The sequence below is a fragment of the Gallus gallus genome, chromosome 4 (genome assembly GCF_016699485.2).
Source record: "Gallus gallus isolate bGalGal1 chromosome 4, bGalGal1.mat.broiler.GRCg7b, whole genome shotgun sequence".
In the NCBI taxonomy this organism is placed as follows: Eukaryota; Metazoa; Chordata; class Aves; order Galliformes; family Phasianidae; genus Gallus; species Gallus gallus.
The window spans coordinates 43,942,695-43,962,858 of NC_052535.1; the positions used below are offsets into that span (position 1 = coordinate 43,942,695).

Sequence of the window (20,164 nt, forward strand, 5' to 3'; positions counted from 1 at the left end):
TTAATATAATTATTAAAGTGACATCTAAAATTCAGTGATGCCAGATCCCACTCTGAAGTCTGTACTGCATCTACGCCCACCTTATCTCCCTGCCCTCACACAGAGACATCAGCAGCTAGCTGCTTCTGCTAAAACCATTCAAAGCTAAATGCTTGCACCATCTCTATTAGAATAAAAATCTTTAAGCAAAATACTGCAGAAAAAAAATTGGGCAAATCAAGCTTGGGAAAAGCTTTCACATTCCTACTGATTTATTGGTAAACATAATAATTAACTGTGAAATACTGCAGGGATAAGAATATGTTCAAAATAAACATGCAGCGTTAATAAACATCAAAGTTGTTTTAAAATAAATTTTGTATCGAGACTGCTGCCTTCTGCTATTCTACAACCTTGCTATGTCTCTTATTTAAAAAGCATTAATAAGAATATAAATGATGACCTGTTTTAATTCAGCACCGTCTGTGACAGCAAATTAGTAATATAGCCTATTCCAAAACTGTTCATTTATTAAGTACCTACTAATGTAGGAGTTTCTGACAGATGCTGAGTATGTTGAATACAAAGCATCTCTAACTATATTTACAAGCCACACTAGTCCCACATTCTCTGGCATTCATTCAGGAAGGGCAGCCTGCATTACTTTGTAAACTCTCATAGGAAAGAATAAATAGACTAATTGTATTAATGGGCAAAGTTAAAAATAAATATATTACAAATTAACATACTATACCTAAATCTCCATCTCCCCATGGTACTTCCAAACAATTGCAATTATAAATCCTACTCATTTCTTTCAATCTGGAAAAAAAAAAACAATAAATTTAAATAAACCCGTTCTTACTAGCTTGGTCTGTTCTTAATACACTCCTGCTATGTTTGGAAGGAGATCAGCGGCTGACTGTAATATGAACTTTCACCCTGCCGTAAACACAGCTCTGAAGATATGAGCATATGGAGTTGCCAGTTTCGTTTCTTATACCAATGGACAGTGGCCTCTTTTTATTTTCACATTTATTTTTTTAATTAACAACTTTGAAAAGTGTCAGCATCTGCGTATTTGCCTTCCAAGACTGCTTAACTGGAATTTCAACTCAAGAGAAACTGATAGTGAAGTCAAGAGAACCGTGAGCTGAGCAAGAACAGCAAAATGAATTCCTCCTTTCTTAACCTCATGCAATTGTTTAGTATCCTCAGTAACCTAAGGGAAATGCTGCCAAATATTCCATAAGTTATTTTACTATTTGCTTATCTATAGAAAAGGAAGAAGCAGAAATCATCTGAATATGTCATAAATGCTACTTGATCTACTTACTTGACTGGGTTTTTGCTTCAGCAGTTCACTGTAGTCTATTATGTTCTTAATAATTCTTGTGTTGTTAAACTGGGTTTTTGGTAACTACTCTAAGCAGTGAAAGACTCAGTTCCCTCCCAAAAATGGGAAAGTTCTGACTTTGATCCATTTATAAGTCATCAATGTTAGTTTCTTCACTTTCCTATAGCCTTCACATCTACCTGTGAGCCTGTATACACGATGACAGTAATAAAATACAATACTTTAGTAAAAGTCATTAGCTGCAGTTATTTTATACCTTTATTTCTAAAGATTTGCGCAGTCTTTGCAAAAAGAATAGGAAAAAAAAAAAAAAAAAAGGAAAAAGAAATGAAAACAGGAACTTCCTCACAGTTCATCACTGAGATGAAAACCACAGACTATTTGGAAACTCTTGCTGATAATACTTTTTTTCTGCAAAACTAACGAAGATTAACTATTTATTGAGCTCATCCCTCTTACCTTTCTGTTTGTGGCAACAGCTACAGATATGATCAATACCTACACTGAAAATACCCTGTAGCAGTACTGTACAAAGATCAATGGACTCACTTTGCTCCAGTTGATAAGAGATCCTCGCATTTCATACATGTAATTAAGTCGTACCAGATTTTTACTGCAGCACTACCTACATTAAAACTGTCCAGTAAAATAGAACTGTGTCAACTACTTAATTGATATTTGATACTAAAAACCTATTGAATTCCATCAGTGACGCTTAACTAATATGACTAGGTCTGACCAGCTGAATGGCAGCCACTTCTTTTTAATAAATGAAATTCCAACAATCAACACTTGAAATATTCCAAAAGGATCAGAAATTAGGTTAGGGCTAAAATATATTTGAGAGTAAATATAAAGCTCAAACACCATTTAAGTCTTTCATTTAAATATTTTAAACCATTTTTGCTTTAATTTGACTTTGTGTTACAACAGTAAGTATACATACATAAGCATGTAAATATACACATACAGAAAAGGAGAGGAGAGGAGAGGAGAGGAGAGGAGAGGAGAGGAGAGGAGAGGAGAGGAGAGGAGAGGAGAGGAGAGGAGAGGAGAGGAGAGGAGAGGAGAGGAGAGGAGAGGAGAGGAGAGGAGAGGAGAGGAGAGGAGAGGAGAGGAGAGGAGAGGAGAGGAGAGGAGAGGAGAGGAGAGGAGAGGAGAGGAGAGGAGAGGAGAGGAGAGAAATGTTGTCTGATCCAAACCAATATTCTTTGTGGAGATTTAATTCCAGAACCAAATGCCAGCAGTACCCCACTCCTGAAAACCATGCAAAACAAAATTTCTTTCCACACACTTCATGAATGTACATTATTTTGACCATTCTGGTGCTACACTCAATGAACGAGTTATATCTCCATGTCTTAATAGGATACCTTAACACATTTTGGTTATAATATGTTACAATATTTGGTAATTTTGTATTTCCTTTTTCATTAAAAAAGGAATTTTCATAAAAATATTTCATAAAAATATTTTGAAACCCTTATGTAATCTATCTTCATAGCATCATCCATTCATGTGATTTTATAACTAAGGAACACACAGAATCTTAAGGCTCATTTTGTAAAACTGATCTGATAGCATATTTTTTTCCAGAGTACTTAGGCACTGGAGCATGCACTGAAAGCTTGGTTTAATTATGCTTATAAGAGACTGAACTGGCTTAGATAATAACTATGATCCACCAAGAAACTTTCAGTTTTGATGGTTACTCTTAAAACATAGAGTGGCTGTGGCAAAGAAATGAATAGAATTTTCTTTTAGAGAAAGGGCACAAAGAAGTTAGCCCTTTTTTCTTGTGGATTCCTACTATTCAACTACATGCTTTCCAACCTTTGGGATCTACAAGAATATATTTCCATATATAAAATTAACACGTTCTCACAACACCATCCATCTTGCACATCGCAGAAGGAGCTCTATAGAAAAGTACAGCAGGTGACCATGTCATCAAGTGCTGCGCTACAATGCATTAGAAGATCAAATCAGCATGGCACAAGCAAGGCTGCTTTTAACAATTCCTAATTGAGTGCTTGGCATTGCAATTCAACCAGCTTTAGTCAAAGAAACATGAGCCACTAAACTGTTTCAAAATCCTATTGAAAAAAAAAAAAAAAGGTGCCAACAGAAGCAATGTTATGCTACGTGAAGGCAGTGGTACTGACGATGGCAGCAGCAGCAGCAGTTGTTGCTGCAGGCTCAGTGCCAGACCTTGCACACAGAGGAAGAAGCGTGTCAAGCCCCTTCTCCTGTCACATGAGAGCACAGCAACAACTCCCCTGTTCATTACTCATGCACAGTTCAATTTTTTCCATCTTCTTGGAGGATCAGTAGCTGGCTGGATATTTTTCTAGCCCTAAGCAGCTTGCAAACTCTGTGTGCCATAGCTACAGCACCAACGTCTAAAACCACATTAACCTCTAATAGGGTAATCTTTGGATACTGTTAGACCCACATCAGGCTTGATTTAAAGGTGTGGAGCAGCTGGTAACACTCTAAGACTGCTATTGTTTCCTTAGACTAAAACCAAGAGTTTTGCAGTAGGCTGCCCTAGAAGCTGACAGGGGAGGAATGCTGACAATCTGAGCTGACCTGAGGCTTTGGAGGATTTCTGCCTGGAGTAATTTTGCTCCTCAAACACAGTCTCAGCCTCAGTCCAGACTGAAAGCCATTTTTCCAAAGGTGTGCTCAGATTTCTCTGTATTTTCCCAGTCTGCTAGAGGGAATGCAGTATGTGGTATAATCCCTAGCCATAAAGGCAGAATCCTGATGGCTAACAAAGCTGGGGAACCATATGCTAAATAGGATTTCTGGCATCCAGGAGATTTTGCTAAAATAGCCTGGTTATAGACCCTCATGCTGTTAAGGCTGAAAATCTTTTAATAGCCTGGCTCCACCTTTTTTTCCACTTCTGCCAGATCTCATTGTGACATACGCCCCCTGCTACCCCATCACTTCTAGCCCATTTGCCAATTTATGTATTTTATGAGCTAATATACGACTTCCTTCTCTTTCTGGGGAGAACAAAGTCTGATTTGGACAGCCCCATAGACAAAAAAGGAAAGAAAAGTGTATCCTTCAGATTTGGTATTAGATACATTTGTTATTCAACCAGATGCATGGATTGCAATAGGAGTCTCTTGGTACTTCAAGATGTCAATCGATACATACATAGGCGTGGTTTGTCTGTCACAAAGAGGCTTTAAGTAGCTGGACTACATTAAGATAGTATCTTCAGAAAATTTTGCTTTCCATATTTTGCTGCACTTCTGAATTTTTCAAAACTTGGCTAACTGGGGCTAATTCTTGGTAAGAATGGGGAAGAGCCCAACCCTGAGGAAGGAACATCTAGAGCCAACATTTTAGACAAAACATCTCTAAAATTTCATTTCAGTCTTGTGAAGAATGTCCTTGTTTTTCTGGAAACTGGTAACTGGATGAATCATTCACGTGTATCAGATACAATAGATTGGGAAACCTTCACCCACATGGTGAACAATAAGAAAGTAAATGGTACACTGCATATTAAAACCAATCAATAACTATAACAGGACCGTTGCACTCAAACAGCTACTTGGGAAGCTATGATAATTGTTTTGTAAATTCTTGAATATTGCTTAGTTTAGAAGTGACAGTACTGAAAAGGTATTCTTCTAACATATGTCAATGTTTTAAATGGTAAATTCATAATTATTTTTGTGTGTAATATAATCAAGTTTCTCTTTACTGTCTCCTGTGCCTTTAATACTTTCTTTTTTCCTTGACTATTTTAACATCTCCGCTTTTGAAGCACCTTAATTGGATATCATAATATCAACAAAATCACTTCCCCCCTCCCCCCCCCCCCCCCCTTTTTTTTTTGCCTCACTTAGCCTCAGGATGTGGTCAATATTAATTAGGACTATGATCACTTTAAAAAAAAATCCAGTTAGGCTTTAGATTGTCACAATTATTCAAAGATCCCTTTTACACACTTGTAATGAGAAAATAAATAGGAAAATACAGTTCAGATAATAGCAGTCCAAAGCAAGTCTTTTTTAACACAGTTTGTTTTGCATTGCTCAAAATGTCTGTGCCCAGTAATTGAATTTTGTCATAATTCTTCCCTGGGCAAACCCTTACAGCTATAACTTTGTCCTTAGTACCTCAGTACAGGACACAATAATTCTGTCACCTGTAATTCTTACATTGTCTCCTGTTTCATTTACCTATAAACTGTTTTTATATATAAAGTTACTCCTCCCCCTTTCATTCTCTGTTTCTCCCTTGTAAACAATTAGCCTTCAGTATCCAGTTACCTTGTGGCAGGAGAGCAAAAGTCAGGGTAAGTCAAGCCTTAAACACTCACATAAAACAAATAGGGCAGATAAACACGAAAAGGTATTTTAGATCAGCTGATAAGAGTGCAGAAAGAACAAAAATAGCTTCAACACCCTTGTGTTAACCCATGCAAGACAACAGAGTGCCGTTAACGTAAACATGCATTTATATTACAGCTGGAAAGAAAAAAGCACAGAACAGTTTAGAGCAAGAATATCATAAATTGGGTCAGTTTAGCATATTTCAGTACAGTTTCTGAAATGGCTGCTTTACTAACCTTGGCTGGTCAGAATACCCCAGCTAGATTTTCGTTTCGCAGGACACTCCCCTATACTTTCTAGGCGTCTTTTGGGGAGATTCTGGCTCCTCTGAACAGCAGTGTTTGTTGTCATTATTTGTTTCTCGAGGAAAGCCTGTCTGTCATTGGTGCAGGTGCTGTGGTCTGACGAACATTCACAGATGGATTTCTAATACCTTTTTTTCTCCTCGCGGTTTTTCACAAAGACTCTTCTTGTACTTACTGTAGAATGGCTACAACACTGAAATCCATTCAGTAACATTTACTAGCTTGGACTAGTGAGAACATAGTGGGGGAAGGGAAGGATTGCTCTAGCATTTTCTATTTTTAAAGCAGAGAAAGAATCAGCTTAGCTACAGCATGACTCTTAACTATTTACACAATTTAAATGGAAAGAATGTGTTATTTTTTCAATAATTAAATCAAAAAAGAAACAGATTCTTAAAGCATAAGTATTCAATGTTTTGTGGCATGAATAACAAGCAACCTAACACAGGAAGACTAAATGTGTTTTTATCAGACTGGCAATTTTTATAATAAAAGATAAAAACAATAATTCTTACTGCATATGTAATTTTCAGTTAAGAGAGAAAATATGGAATCCAGAAGAATCCATGAAATCATGAAACACTTTTGTTTTTTGTTTTGATTTTCTTAAACAGGGGAGATGGTATCCTACAGATATCAACTAGAAACACGTCCTGAATAATAATAAACATAACTTGGCTTGACTACTTCATTGGTTAATTTGAAAGTCTGAACCCATTATGAAAGAAAGGCTGCAGATTTGTTATATGAAGCCTAAGTCACTAAACAAGAGCAACTAACTGCTAGTAGAATTTTCTGTTTGTTTTGTGTATCATTTGGATACTGAATGACAGAACCATAGAAATCTGCGTGAAGAAGCAAAGCACAATAAAATTCCTGCACAGTGATTTCTCTGTTAACATGCTGCCTTTACTCCCTGCCTCCTTTCCTTATAGTATTTCTTAACTATCCTCTTTTACTGATATAAAAATTAGCCATCTGTAAAATTTTAAAAGAAAATCAATATTACTGGGTTTTATTAGTACTATTCTTTCCAGGTACTTAACACAAATTAATAATTAACTGGAATAATATACATATATTTCATGGAATATATTTCTAGGTTTCCCCATATCTCTTTAAGAGAAAATCAGAGACAAATTTACAGATGGGGGGTTAAGAGAATGAAGGAAGAGCAACCACAGTTTTTCACCTTGAAATTACAGCACATGGGAACTGCCCTACTGGAACTGTCTGCTTATAGAACAAAAGTAGGTGGGCTACCTCTATTCTAACAAGAGAGGAGAAAACTGCACTCTCCCAGAGGTTTTCTTCAGATTTTATCTAGCTGAATCACCCACAATAACTCACATGTGCAGCACTTCTATATATCCAGCAATCAGACTCTGCAAGTAAAAGCTGGAAGAGAGATTTTGCAAAAGGCCATGCACATCATAAGCATAAGTTTAATACTAGGATTACTTGTGAACTCATAGTATCTTCATCAAGAAAACAAATACATGAAGATATGATGAATCAACAAGAAACTGTATTAAGCGCATGTATGCACATGACTGTCAGGAAAATATCAGCACTATTTTCCAGGTATGAAATAACTGATGACAATTTCTATACTTGCCAGGGTGTGGGGGCTCAACTCAAGTTTTACTTTTCCTTTCCATTTGGAATGGAATCCCAGGACTTTCAGGAGAAGGTGGTAAGGATTAGGATCAAGCAAAGCATCTTGGTCTGCAGGGAGGGTATTGAGAGTGGACTGAGAAGACCTGCATGCTTTTGTAGGACTTCTGTGGGTGAGGCTGTCAGCTGAGAATGAAGCTGGGTCCTTCCAGTGGAGCGGCACCGACAACATAAAAGTAGTTCATGCTACTGCTTCCCACAGATTCCAGCCTCCACATTATTATTATTCTCACCATCCACACAGGTGTGACCATGCAGCAGCAAGGAAGACAGCAGATACAATGACAGCTGCCCTGGCTTGGGAGAGGAAGGCTCCCAAGAGAGTCACCAACACCTGCTCATTCTGCTCCCACAAACAGCAGTCAGAAATCAATGAAGGTAGACTACAGCAAAAATCTGACACCTCCTGGGCAAGAGTACTGGGAAAAGTATCTCTAGTCCATAGATGCTTGCTGCTCATTAACTTATTTTGAATACTCTGGAAGACATCAAAACACAACATATAAAAATATTTATTTCTTTATGCTTTAAAGCAGGCAATCCATTCAGGACTCTAGACTCAGCTTTGCACTAAATTCCGCTTGATACAACTCTTCATATTCTGGACAGAATTCTTGTGTTTAAAGGAACTTTTCTTTCTCTCCCATTGTGATGTCTCTCTCACATAGGTTAGACTTAGAATTCACCATTCAAATCCATCAAGCACATAAAAATGGTTCCCAGTCCACAATGCTGAGCCATTAATGTTTTTCTCTTTAAAGTGAGAGCTAGATTATCATCATAAATGTACTAGAAATGTATTAAAATATAACTGAGATGCTAATGGACATACAGTTAAAAAGGTGTAGTAAGAATGAAGAATTCATTATTTCATTTCCACCTGTGACATGGAATTGCCATCTGGTCTTGCTCAAGTCAGCCATCCATGCATGGTGTAACATGAACCTCAAAATAAAAACCAGTACCTCTCTATCTCATTAGGTAATAACACTATTAGTATTTGAAACTACTCAGGCTCGGTTCTCAGATTCTGTTCTTCAGATTTACTTTTTTTAACAGAGGACACTTAATCATTTCCAAAATCCACCAGAAATCCTGTCACAGAAAGTGTAGTCTACGGAGGCAATTGTTCTAACAACTGGGAATGAAAATGAAAGACATTTTTGTTCCTTCCTTTCCATGGGGAACTCACTCTATTTTCAAGGCTGTTCTTAAGGCCACAGAGATGCAACTGCACAAATGAACAAAAAGTGTTTAATGGAAATAACAACCAAAAGAAAAAAAAATTCAACATATGATGAAGCTCAATGCAATACAGTCTAAACTCCAATAAAACTCATTTATCTTAAGGAAAATAGAACAAAACTGCACTACTTTCAAACAGCCCAGATCAGTATTATTGTGTGCGTACGCAACCCTCACCAAGTTAGCCAACTGATGTACCATCTAGCTTCACAAACTGTTTTGTACTGAAACTCTTTTTACTTGCATGTACTTGCAAATTAGTGGCCAACTCAATGATATAAATAGCAGTCAAGCAGAAATGTAGGCATTACCCAGGCATAATCAAACAGTCCTCTGTCCACCCCATATCTTGACAAATGCCTTCATATACATAGATAATACTTAAATGGTCATTAATTATTTAAGCAGGAAATGCTACTTGTCTATGACACTATTAAAAAAAAAAAAAAAAAACACCAAAAAGTCCTACTACAGACTCCTGCTCATTACACAGCATCTTCACTATCTCTTAGTTTGAAATTCAAGCTATTATTATTAAAATAGCAACAGTGTATAGATAGCTACTATTTGTTCTACCTCTTCTGCTGAGATTGTTACCACTTGTTAGGCCTTACATGCCTGAATGCTGGAAGCATAACGGAAGGTTTAGAAAAGGCTTACAATTGTGATGTTATAAATGCTCCATCATCATAGAGTTCCAACATGGAACACTGATCCATTTATTACATTTCTTGCCTTGTGGATTTCCCATGCACCTGCCAGATCTCTTCATGCAGACAGGCAGTGATAACTCAGAATATTTTCTAATACATGGGTCAAGTTAAAACAAATCAAAGTAACAGTGCTGATTAAGCTAGCCAAATCAGATACCAAACAAGCCTGGGCTTCAGATATTGACAGAGTGCACAAAGAGACATGGCCAAGAGACCAACAGCCCACATGGGAATGGTACAGATCACCACAGAGTTAATCTTCAGCCAAGTACAATGAGAGAACAACAGCCATAAAGAAAGAGATCAGATCTATTGCCAGAAAGACTCCAGACATAGCAAAAAGTAACAACCACCAGTGCAACAGATGGAGCATGCCATAATGGATTTATGACCAGCCAGGCAGCATTGCTGCAATCACAAATAAAGCTCAGCACTTAGGCACGTAATGCATTCCCCTAAAGCCATCATCATCAAACCCTGGCAGAAGTTCACTCGCTGTTTGCTTGCATTGCAAATGTTTGAGAACATCTCCTACAAGAGAAGAGTGTGAATAGCAGAACACTGGCTATAGCAAGTCTGTTGGCAAGGGAAGGAACATCACCTTCAGGGAGCTATGCTATTTTGGTATTCCCCTGGTACCATATGCCCCACAGGTGCATAAATGACGACTGCAAGAGGTACATGTAGGTCTGCCTCAATCTATTACTGGGGCTTCCTAATGACTTTTTATTTTTACTTTTTAAACAGTTGTCTGTAAGGATTGCAGATAGGCTGCTCTATGCTTTCTTTACTCCAGGATTATCTTCTGGTCTTATTCTTATGCACTTTTAAAACTCAGGTTTTAAGTAAGCTACATCAATGTTCACAATGTTTTGTTTGTACTGTTTGTGGTTTGAATGCTTGTTATTCATTCCACTGAAAAAATAAATAAACTGATGAAGGCAATTTCCATGAGTTAAATCAGAGTACACAAATCAAACATGAGAATAGCATCAATGTTTGTGACAACTTAATGTGTCCACCTTCAGAAAAGACACATATTGAGACAGCACACATGAATGATATTGGTCATAATATAGAACCTGTGGTCCTCTCAGGAGGTCTCAGTGTACAATAATAAAAAGGAATCTATACAATAAGATATCTCAGTTCCTGTCAGGAAAGCAAACATGCAAACAGTCGCCAGCAGATACCTACACTGGAAGTTTCTGTAAGCCTCAGAGATTTTCTTTAAGGTGAGGGAAGAGTCAGTGCTCTACAAGAGATGTGCTTGGTTTTTGCTGCTGCAGATAGGTCAGGACTTTGGCTTCATGAATTTCCATGCCAGTCTAATTGCATCATGTAGCCCTCACCAAAATGCCCTTTAGGTTCTTCAGGGGAGAACAGTTCTGGTATCCTGTTGATACTCAGTGTGATTTGCTCCATTCTTTGCAAATGTCTAGAATCTTGAGATGGATTTTTAAGTATGGCTCTTCCTTAGCAGATATTTTTCATATAAGGCAAAGTTATTCAACATGTAAGAGGGAGTGACAAGCTCCATCATTAAAAACTCCCTTCTGAACTTTTCAAAAAGAACGTTCACACTATCTTAAGCATTTTTACACCATTAGCTTACGTGCTGCATATGAAAAACAAATACTAAATGTGGCGCCTTACACTGAGTGGTATGGCGAATAGGTATGCCATACAGTATTCCTATCATTACTAAATGAATCTCTATTGTATCCAGGAAGCAAGTAGAGGTCTTATATGGCTTTTATTAATAGAACTGTGATCTCTGTGGAATGCAAGTTGAGAAAATGCCTCATGCCTTTCTTCCCTACCTAACAACTGTTGCTGAGTGACATTATCAATTGCAACTTGTTAGATCAGAATAATAGGAAAAGTCTTCTGTAATCACTCACTGCACTTAAAAATGTACTCAAGCTTTCTTTCACAGTGTAACACAGCATTATTTCCAACTTTTTAGTTGTGTTCAGTGAACCTGGTTTCTTGAGTCTGCCCAAGCAGTAATCAGTGTACAAGAAAGAATGGGGAATGGAAGACCTAGAACATTTGCCAGTCTCATAATACCAAAAGATGGGAGGCTCCAGTCTTAAGCAGCATGCACTCGTGAGCCATGAATGGCTTCATTTAGGGTAACTAAGAATAACTGGTGATTTCTACTGGTCATTTCTACCATGCATGGCTAAGGTAGATAAAGCAAAGACAGGTTGCTATGTTCATTCAAGTATAAAGATGTCCTAAAAAATAGGCAGGGGGGTTGGAACTAAATGATCTTAAAAGTCCCTTCCAACACAAACCATTCTATGATTCTATGATCTCCATTTCTGCAAAAAAATAAAAAATAAAAAATCAGAGAATCAGAGAATGGCTTAGGATGGAAGGGACCTTAAAAGATTAACTCAACTCACCCAGTGTACTTAATTTTCAGTTATGCATAAGGTGATATTCTATGAAGATTTTTGCAAAGTTTGACATAGTTAAAATTAGAATATTAAAAATGAAACATTTCATGTTGTCAAAAGTAGCTTCTGTACAGACCCCACATATCTGTGTAAGTGCATGACTAGTTGTTTGCTATATATATTAACTTCTACCAAATGATTCTTTCAAAAGAAAGTTCCTCTGCAACACTTTTTTCTTACAGTTACAAGCATTCTGATAGTTCCTGAGTGTCAGTTTTAATTTTGATAAAATATTTTGCCCAATATGCATTTATGGGAACTGTAACTCCAACTTCTATTAAATTATCTCTAGTATCGACCTCCTACCTCATCTTAATGCATAGGAAATACAAATATCAGCTGAATCTTCAACTCAGCTCTTCTATACGTACTTTCATGCTATGGACAGCTGGTTGGAATAGTAGAAATAGGCTAAGGGTTGCTTTTGATATTTCAGTTTCTATCAAGCAGCAGCTGCAGATTGAGTTATTAACTCTCCACAGGTCTGGAAATACAGGAAGAGAACTAATCTTACTGTGCAGGTCACTGTCACTGCAGATAGCCTATTAAGAAGCTAATTATACCCCAAATTAATCTGCAAGTCAGTTCATTTGTGTAGGTCAGTTTATAGGGTACAGAACTTTAGGAGTGAATAAATACGTATGTGCTATGACTTCCTCCATAAAATAATAATGTGTCAACTGTAATGATTTTTGTAGAATAATGAATAAATACATCTTCACTTCAACACAATAAAAAAGAAAAGCTAGGTATCATAATTATTTATAACTTGGCTGTAAGACCCTGACTGCAAAGCACTTACTTCTGAATAACAAATCAGTCCCTTTCAATTCAATGGGGCAAGTGTGTGTATATGAGTAAGTGTTTACAAGATCAGTGCCAAAGTTAAAAGTGATCCAGTAAATGAAACCTTTACAATAGAATGGATTCCTTTTTCATTTAATTATTTTATGGTAGTAATGCTACAACTTCACTGAAAAAAAAAATGGATAGCTTATTAAGACAGTCTTTAATGCACTTTAAACAAATACAAAAGACAGCAGAGTTATCTCCTGCATTTGGTGCTATTCAGTGTTTTAATACTGTGCATGATAGAACATTGCATTTGTTTTTTTTCTGAAATCAGTATATGACACTGAACTGCAGGTGCTCCAACTGCCCAGAGGGAAACAGTTCAAAATAGATTTGAGTGCAATGGAGAAAATGTCTGCATGAAGTTAGCTAAAGGCAAGTATAAAGGAAAAAGCAAATGCATATGACACTGTTATATCATCAGGTTTATAGTTGGCTACAGACTAAATCCATAATACCATACTGTTGAGGAAAAAAAAAAAACTACTTAACTAAAAAAAAAAAGAAGCTTCACTCCAGGAAGTAATACATACGTAATGCATATCATACATATGGCACATGACATAACTGTCCCACATTTATGCAACTGATATTTTCACTGGTTGCACTAATAAAGTCTCAGCTGGAGCACTCTATTTAATATGGGAAACCATACATCAATAAAAATGTCTGTGAACTGTATTTGAACTAGCACAAGTCCAACCACGGTAATTCCAGGCCTAGAAAACAAACATTAGAAGCACAGAGTTAAATCCTGTCCTCTTTACTCCAGAAAAGTACAGAGGTGGGAAGACGCATGCTAATAGTCCTTAAACTGATCGCTCTTCCTACTTGGAGAAAAATTCCTAAATACTTTAATTACATTGTATATATTTGATTCACGGAAATAAACATTTAGGTAGATCTTTGGATGAGTGGGAAGCATTCTACTGAGGAGAACAGTAAAAATCAGCACTGGTTGCATGAAGATACTGTAGAAATCACTATTACTGAGCATTTTAGAAACAGGTTAGACAAACACTTGACAGACATTCCATGTATATTTGGTACTAGAGAGTCCAAATTACCTCTCAAAGTGCCTTTTAGCTCTACACAAGTGTTATTCAGACTTCGTCTTTATAAACAAATTATTTGACTTATAATCAGTAGAGATTTTATAAGCACATTTCTGTACTTACCTAATGCTGAACACTGATTTAATTCTTATACATTATAATTCTGATTTAATACACATTACTGATTAACTATGGGCACTGAGATTTAAAGGACAAATTTAACACAGTAGTCTGGTGACTATCCAAACTAGAGAGAAAATATTTCTGAATTATTAAGGAAGAAAGTATAATCTGTTTCACTACTTCTGTGTAGCAACAAGACTACATAGGCCTCAAATCCTGTACTGACCTATACACCTTCAGTAGGATAAAAGGAGTTCCATCAAGTACAACCACACGGTACATAAAATGTCCTCAGTTACACAGGCTTTGAAAAAAGACAGGTTTATTTTAGTTCAAGAATTCAGGTTGGTAAAACTTCAATAATGCCTGTGGCTACCAACGCATTTTCAAAGGATCTTTCCTTCTTCAATACTATAGCACTCTACTGTAGCCAAATCATTTTAATAGCAAAAAGTGATTCTATAGTATAACAAGGAAACTGAAAATACCAGCACTAACAGGATTTTAAGAATAATGTCATCAAGTTAAAACTAGAAAATGAAAACTAATATTTCCTCTAATGAGAGTTAATTTTAAGATACTATAAACTTCAATTAGGCAATGATAGGCTTTTTTTTTTTTTGTGGTTGTTTTGTGGGAAGGTTTCCTGCTGGGGCTTCTCTGAGTGCTTAATAAAAACAATTAACAGGATTACTAATTAAGTGGATATCCAATATTTAATTTTATCATTTAATAGAAGTTGTGGCTTCACATAACTTATTGAACATCTCCTAAACGTTTGAGAAGGTTTTTTGTTACATGGTACTGTACAGCCTCTACTGAGGGATCTCCAAACTGTACTTCACAAACATAAACAAACCCAGTGCCACAGCACGCTGTGAACTGAGGCAGTATCATGACCCCTTCTACAGACACAAGCAAAGGTGCAGACTGCAAGATAAGGGAAGACCAAATGCCTTCCAACTTGATGCATTTTATTCTTTTCCCTCTACTTTTCTCCCAGTCCTTCTCCTTCCTTACTCAGATTTTCTGTCAGTCTTCCCAGACTGATCCGCCTTACAGTGAGCCTTAAGTTTCTAACAAGAAGTTCTTCCCAATTTCAAAGACTAACACGTTCCCTCTGAGTGTTTCTGCCAGTGGGACAGATGGGCATTCCTTGCCATCCCACTCTAGTGAATACGTGTACATGCATACACCCACACATACATCTATACAATTATTAACACAAAAGCACACATGCACGGTAATGCAATAGTTCAAATGTTCTGATTAACGTACTCAGATGTAAAAGCCACGAGCCAGAATTTTCTAAATCATGCAGAGAAGACACAATATAAATCCACCTCAAGTAAACCTGCAACATAAGCTGATATCCGCTTTGTCCCAGTATAGAAGAATGAAAACATCTTCAGATCTGCAGCTGTTTCTGGCATATTTCTACTGTTTCCCACTTTGCATTTAACTCAGGTTATTTCTTGTTTTTTATGGTATCCAGAGATGAGTGGTGAATGTGCTAAGAGAGATGAGACAACCCTTCCTGTTACATTGTCTAACTTAAAGTTTCTATCATCTCAGAACATAAGGAACCACAAGACACAAGCAAGGCAGCAAGGACCCTATATTGAGAAAAAGCATGGCTCAGTTGTGCAATAGGGTAGCATAATCAAGAAAAGAGTTTTGTGTGTTCTGTGACCCAGAAGAAGAATTAAATGAAAATGGCATTGGCTCAGCAGAGATGAGCTTATGGAAACAGCAATACACAGCTCTGCCAAAATTCTGCATGAGCAAACAGAAAAAATAATTTTACAAGAGCTTTCAACCCAGCAAAATGTGGGGGGGGTCACACAGACATCCAAAAGCTCAACTTGACAAACGTATAGCTTCCTGATACCTGCCAAGATGCAAATTCAAAGGAAGCAGAAGGGCTATATAATCTCAAATAAATAACAGGAAACCCCTAATCAAGAAATAATCCTCATTAATATATGGATTAGTTTCACTGGAGTACTGCAAAATAATAACATACAAATGTGGAAAATTTCACCCACATATGGCTAAAGAGGGATCAATTTTTAAAGCAATTAGGAATAAAAAAAAAGTGTACAGCCATCTTAGGCATAGGCCTTTCTCTTAACAAGACACTGACTATAATACTTCAGTATCATTCTGAACATAACGTTTTCCTGTAAAAACTATTACTAACAATAATTTGCTTAAAAAAAATCTTAACAATGCTGCTCCAGATTTTTGTTAAAAATAACAGAGAACTAAAGAAAAATCTCCTGCAGATGAGCAATTGCCTGAAAAAATGAAAATAAAAACAAAAAACACACAGCAACAAAAAACCCAAACAGTAGTGATTAGATAGTAAATATAAATATACCTTGTCCTTGTGGAACTCCATAAAATTCAGCAGCTATCCTTGCTGCTTCTTTACGGTTCCCTTTTACAATGTAGAAATGACTAAGTATAGCAAGGCTGATCTTCACAAAGAGTTTAAAACAAAAAAGAGAAAGTATAGTAAAATAGACATTGGATAGCTGCTGGGCAAAAGGGCGACTTTCTTCTATGACAGTCATTGCTGCACGAAAATCTCTCTCGGTGTTTGGGTAGGGCTCTCAAATGTGTTGATAAGATCATATGGCTTCAGCCACGCACTCTTGGGAACAACTGGTCCTGAGGAAAGAAAATATCAGCTGGTCATGATGCTTGCTGCTCAAAATATGAGGATTATTTATACTGTACATAGTATTGAGTTCACTACCACTCCTGCTAGCCTGGCAATAGCAAGTGGGTCAGAATATAACAGAGAGAGGTTCCAAGATCCTGGATTGTACTTGTTCCTCCTATAAGGAATGTTTCATTCCAAATTATGCATTTCTAATTTGTTTATTTATCCTATTTATACACGTTTTATAAGACTCTGCCAAACAATACTATTTTAAACTACAGTTTCACATTCTAAAACACTAACTCAGGTAAATAAATCAGTTCTCACTAAAGTAAGTTATCCTGCTTAAGTACAACTGCTCTTTTACATATATTCATTTTAAGTCAGTATCTTTCATACAAAAACAGAACCACATCCTGAAATATTTGAAATATACTCTAATAAAGAAACATAGATTTAAAATAGACCACCTCTTGTTACTTTGTTCAGGCTGGGTGAAAATAGCTAGTATACATGCCTTTTAGCATTATACAAAAATGGCATTCGGAGCAGATGATTGGAATCCAACACCAATATATTTTTATAAATATGATCACAATACATGTAGAATTAACCCATAAAGGCACCATTAAATATATGGCATGGAACATTTTTAATGCCTGTGATACACATTTCATTCTGCAGTTTTGTATTATTTTAAACCAATGACGTAACAGGCTTTATTTCTTGGCCAGTTTTAGAGAAGGGACTCGAAGTTCCTCAGATTCTTTATGAGTTAATTAGCTTATATACCAGAAGCTTATTACTCACAGTTATCAGAAGTTGCACACAAATTGTTCCACTAGTGAGTAATGAGTAAGTGCTGGTGTCACAATGTGACACAAACTGAAGAGCCACAGGACAGAACTAGATTCCTCAGTAAGCTCTCTCCCTAAAATAAAGGATTGTGGCAGCATAAGTTAGGATCCTGTTCTAATTCCATTACACTTCATTTTAATTAAAAAAGAAATAGTATATTTACTTATAATTTTAAACATTCTACCCATAGTAATCTTAAACTAAAACACCCTTTCTCTTCTTCTCTGGATTCTCATGTATGGTTGTCCAAACAAAACATTTTAGAATGTTGGCAACTGTCCATGTGTATGATCCAAATGTCACTGCATCCAAAGATCCCCCTGACTTCAATGAATAGCATAGCAGATATGATACAAAAACATATTTATAAAGAAAAAGTGGCAAAATAAAAACCCTCTTATCACCTGGCTCCAGGAGTGATTTATTATAGTAAGAACTAATATGTTCTGAAAATTACACTCAAATAAACATTTATAAATGAAGATAAGACAATGATAAATAAAAGAAAATATGCTTAGAAAAAAAAAATCATGATTTATTAACAGACAGGATCTAAATTGTGCTTATCTCGAGAGAAGCAGACATTCAGTCGTTATTCTTGGGGGAAAAGAACCAACTGAGTAGAAAACAGTAACTACAAAAGGCAGTAACAAAGTAGATTACAGTGGAAAAACTGTATTTGTCTGTGAAAAGAAAAAAGTATCAATTTTCTCCTAAATTTTGTTTATAGACATTTTCTCATCCAGCTAGAATAGGAACTGCTCTCCTTGTACCATAGTTAGAAGTAGAAGTGAGTACTTAAAATGCCAAATGAAAATCCTTTTTTATATTTGGCACATTGTTATCTGACACTGAATTGAGGTGTCATGTTTTCCATAAGGATAAATAGGCATTATGTTCTGAGTAAGCACTGCCAATTTCCGTTTTAAGCATTAGCAGAAATGATATTTCCCTTAATAACATATTTAGCATACGAATTTCATTTGTCTTCCATATTCCTACTTCTTCCATATTTCTCACAATTCCCAAACCACCTGAAATACCTTTTTTTTGCAAATTTGCCATGCAGAATAAGGAAGAATCAATTATCCCCCTTCCTTTCTTTCTTTTTTTTTAACCTGACTGCATAGTGTTTAATCTAATACGTGTTCTTTCTCATCTGGACCTCTCCCATGTTCTGTTAAATAACAAAAGAGAAGAGCCTTTCTTTGTAGAGGCAAAAATCCAAATAGCAATTACTATAAATAACAGAGTTAACAGCAGCATTCAGAGTTAATCATCCACTTACAATACTGTTTTCATGCTTCTTTTAACTGCAGTAGATAAATCACTGAACAGAGAAATTTCTCAGTTGTTAGGTGTCTTCTTCAGGTTGAATTTTTCTGTAAAGAGCAAAAAAATAATCAGTAACTTTAGAAAAATAAGGTTATAGATGCATGTAATATTTATAAGTGATTTCTCAAAAAATTCTCATTGACCTGTAAATCTGCATTTAGAAACAGCAAAAAGGAAAAGAAAAAGCAGGATTATTCCTCTATCAAAGCTTGTCTTCTCTACTCTTCTAATTTTCTCTCCATGGCTATAAACAGTATGCTAAAGAAATGAATTATGAGTTTTGAGAATCTCAGTTCACACATAGGAAGAAGCTGGCAAAATTACTCTCCTAGTAATATTTCTACTTTTTCTTTCTAGCCCTATAGCTCTCTCACGTGAAAACAGACCTGAAAACAGAATGATGGTTTAAATGTTAATGCTCATATGGTATTTTGGAAGAATCAACAATGTGAAGAATGAGACTTGAACACAAAATAATCGAGAGCAAGACTGGGAAAATAGAAAAGAAAAGCTACAGATGTTGGAACTGAAATCAGAAAGTATAAGTCTAAGTAAATAAAAAAAGGAATTGACAATTGATGTGACTGTCAGTGTGTCTGAACATTAAAAAAAAATGGCAATGGTAAATGTTCCAAATTTTGTAATGCACGGCAATGTGAAGCAACTGGAGTCTGATCTGCAGCAGTGCAGAACAGTGATAGCTTCCAAAGAGAGATATGCAACACTATAAAAATATGAAAGCACTTAAAACAGCATGGACTCAATCTGCACATTCTGATTTCCTCAATAATTTTGACATTTGAGAAAGAAATTAGTTTCTGCCTCACTCTGTCACTTCAAAAATGGGCTTAATAGGACCACTCAGTAGCAGTATTCTGCAGATGACTTCATTGCTGTAAACATAACACTCAGAGTGAAAACAATAGGTGAATAGTAAAAACTAATTAGGGACATAATTTTTCTTTTAATGCAAAATTTGAATAACATTAATAAAATGAAATACTGAATGATAATTCATCTAATGGTTCCAAAAGGGACAGCATGTAAAATTACTCTAATATTTAAAGGGTTTACCACGCCACAACAGACAATACACACAATCAATAAAACTTAAAAACACTAAATGTCCTTTTGAGCTGTATCCTTAATAAGTGACATCTTGCAG

The 20,164-nt window shown here is 36.1% G+C and overlaps 2 protein-coding genes across 14 annotated transcripts in view; one reads left to right on the top strand and one right to left on the bottom strand.

Annotated features, from left to right (window-relative positions):
• WDR17 (WD repeat domain 17) overlaps positions 1 to 19,578 on the top strand; it is an 82,708-nt gene extending 63,130 nt beyond the window's left edge. For all 3 annotated transcript variants that reach the window (XM_040700192.2, XM_040700193.2, XM_046940687.1), the window contains one exon: positions 19,357 to 19,578. The gene's annotated coding sequence lies outside the window, so the exon portion shown is untranslated. The remainder of the gene's footprint in view (positions 1 to 19,356) is intronic.
• Positions 1 to 20,164, bottom strand: part of ASB5 (ankyrin repeat and SOCS box containing 5) — a 34,677-nt gene that overhangs the window by 7,897 nt on the left and 6,616 nt on the right. For 2 of the 11 annotated variants that reach the window (XM_015276528.4, XM_015276532.4), the window contains exons 3-5: positions 18,953 to 19,046; positions 17,617 to 17,737; positions 16,519 to 16,811 (exon numbers count right to left, since the gene is read on the bottom strand). In XM_015276528.4, the coding sequence (XP_015132014.1) occupies positions 16,519 to 16,714 (196 nt within the window). In that variant the 5' untranslated portion in view covers positions 16,715 to 16,811; positions 17,617 to 17,737; positions 18,953 to 19,046. Of the gene's footprint in view, positions 1 to 733; positions 802 to 1,315; positions 1,830 to 5,634; positions 6,232 to 9,500; positions 11,588 to 16,518; positions 16,812 to 17,616; positions 17,738 to 18,952; positions 19,047 to 20,164 lie in introns of those variants that run through there. The other 9 variants (XM_015276529.4, XM_025149847.3, XM_004941085.5 and 6 more) reach the window with 8 other exon arrangements.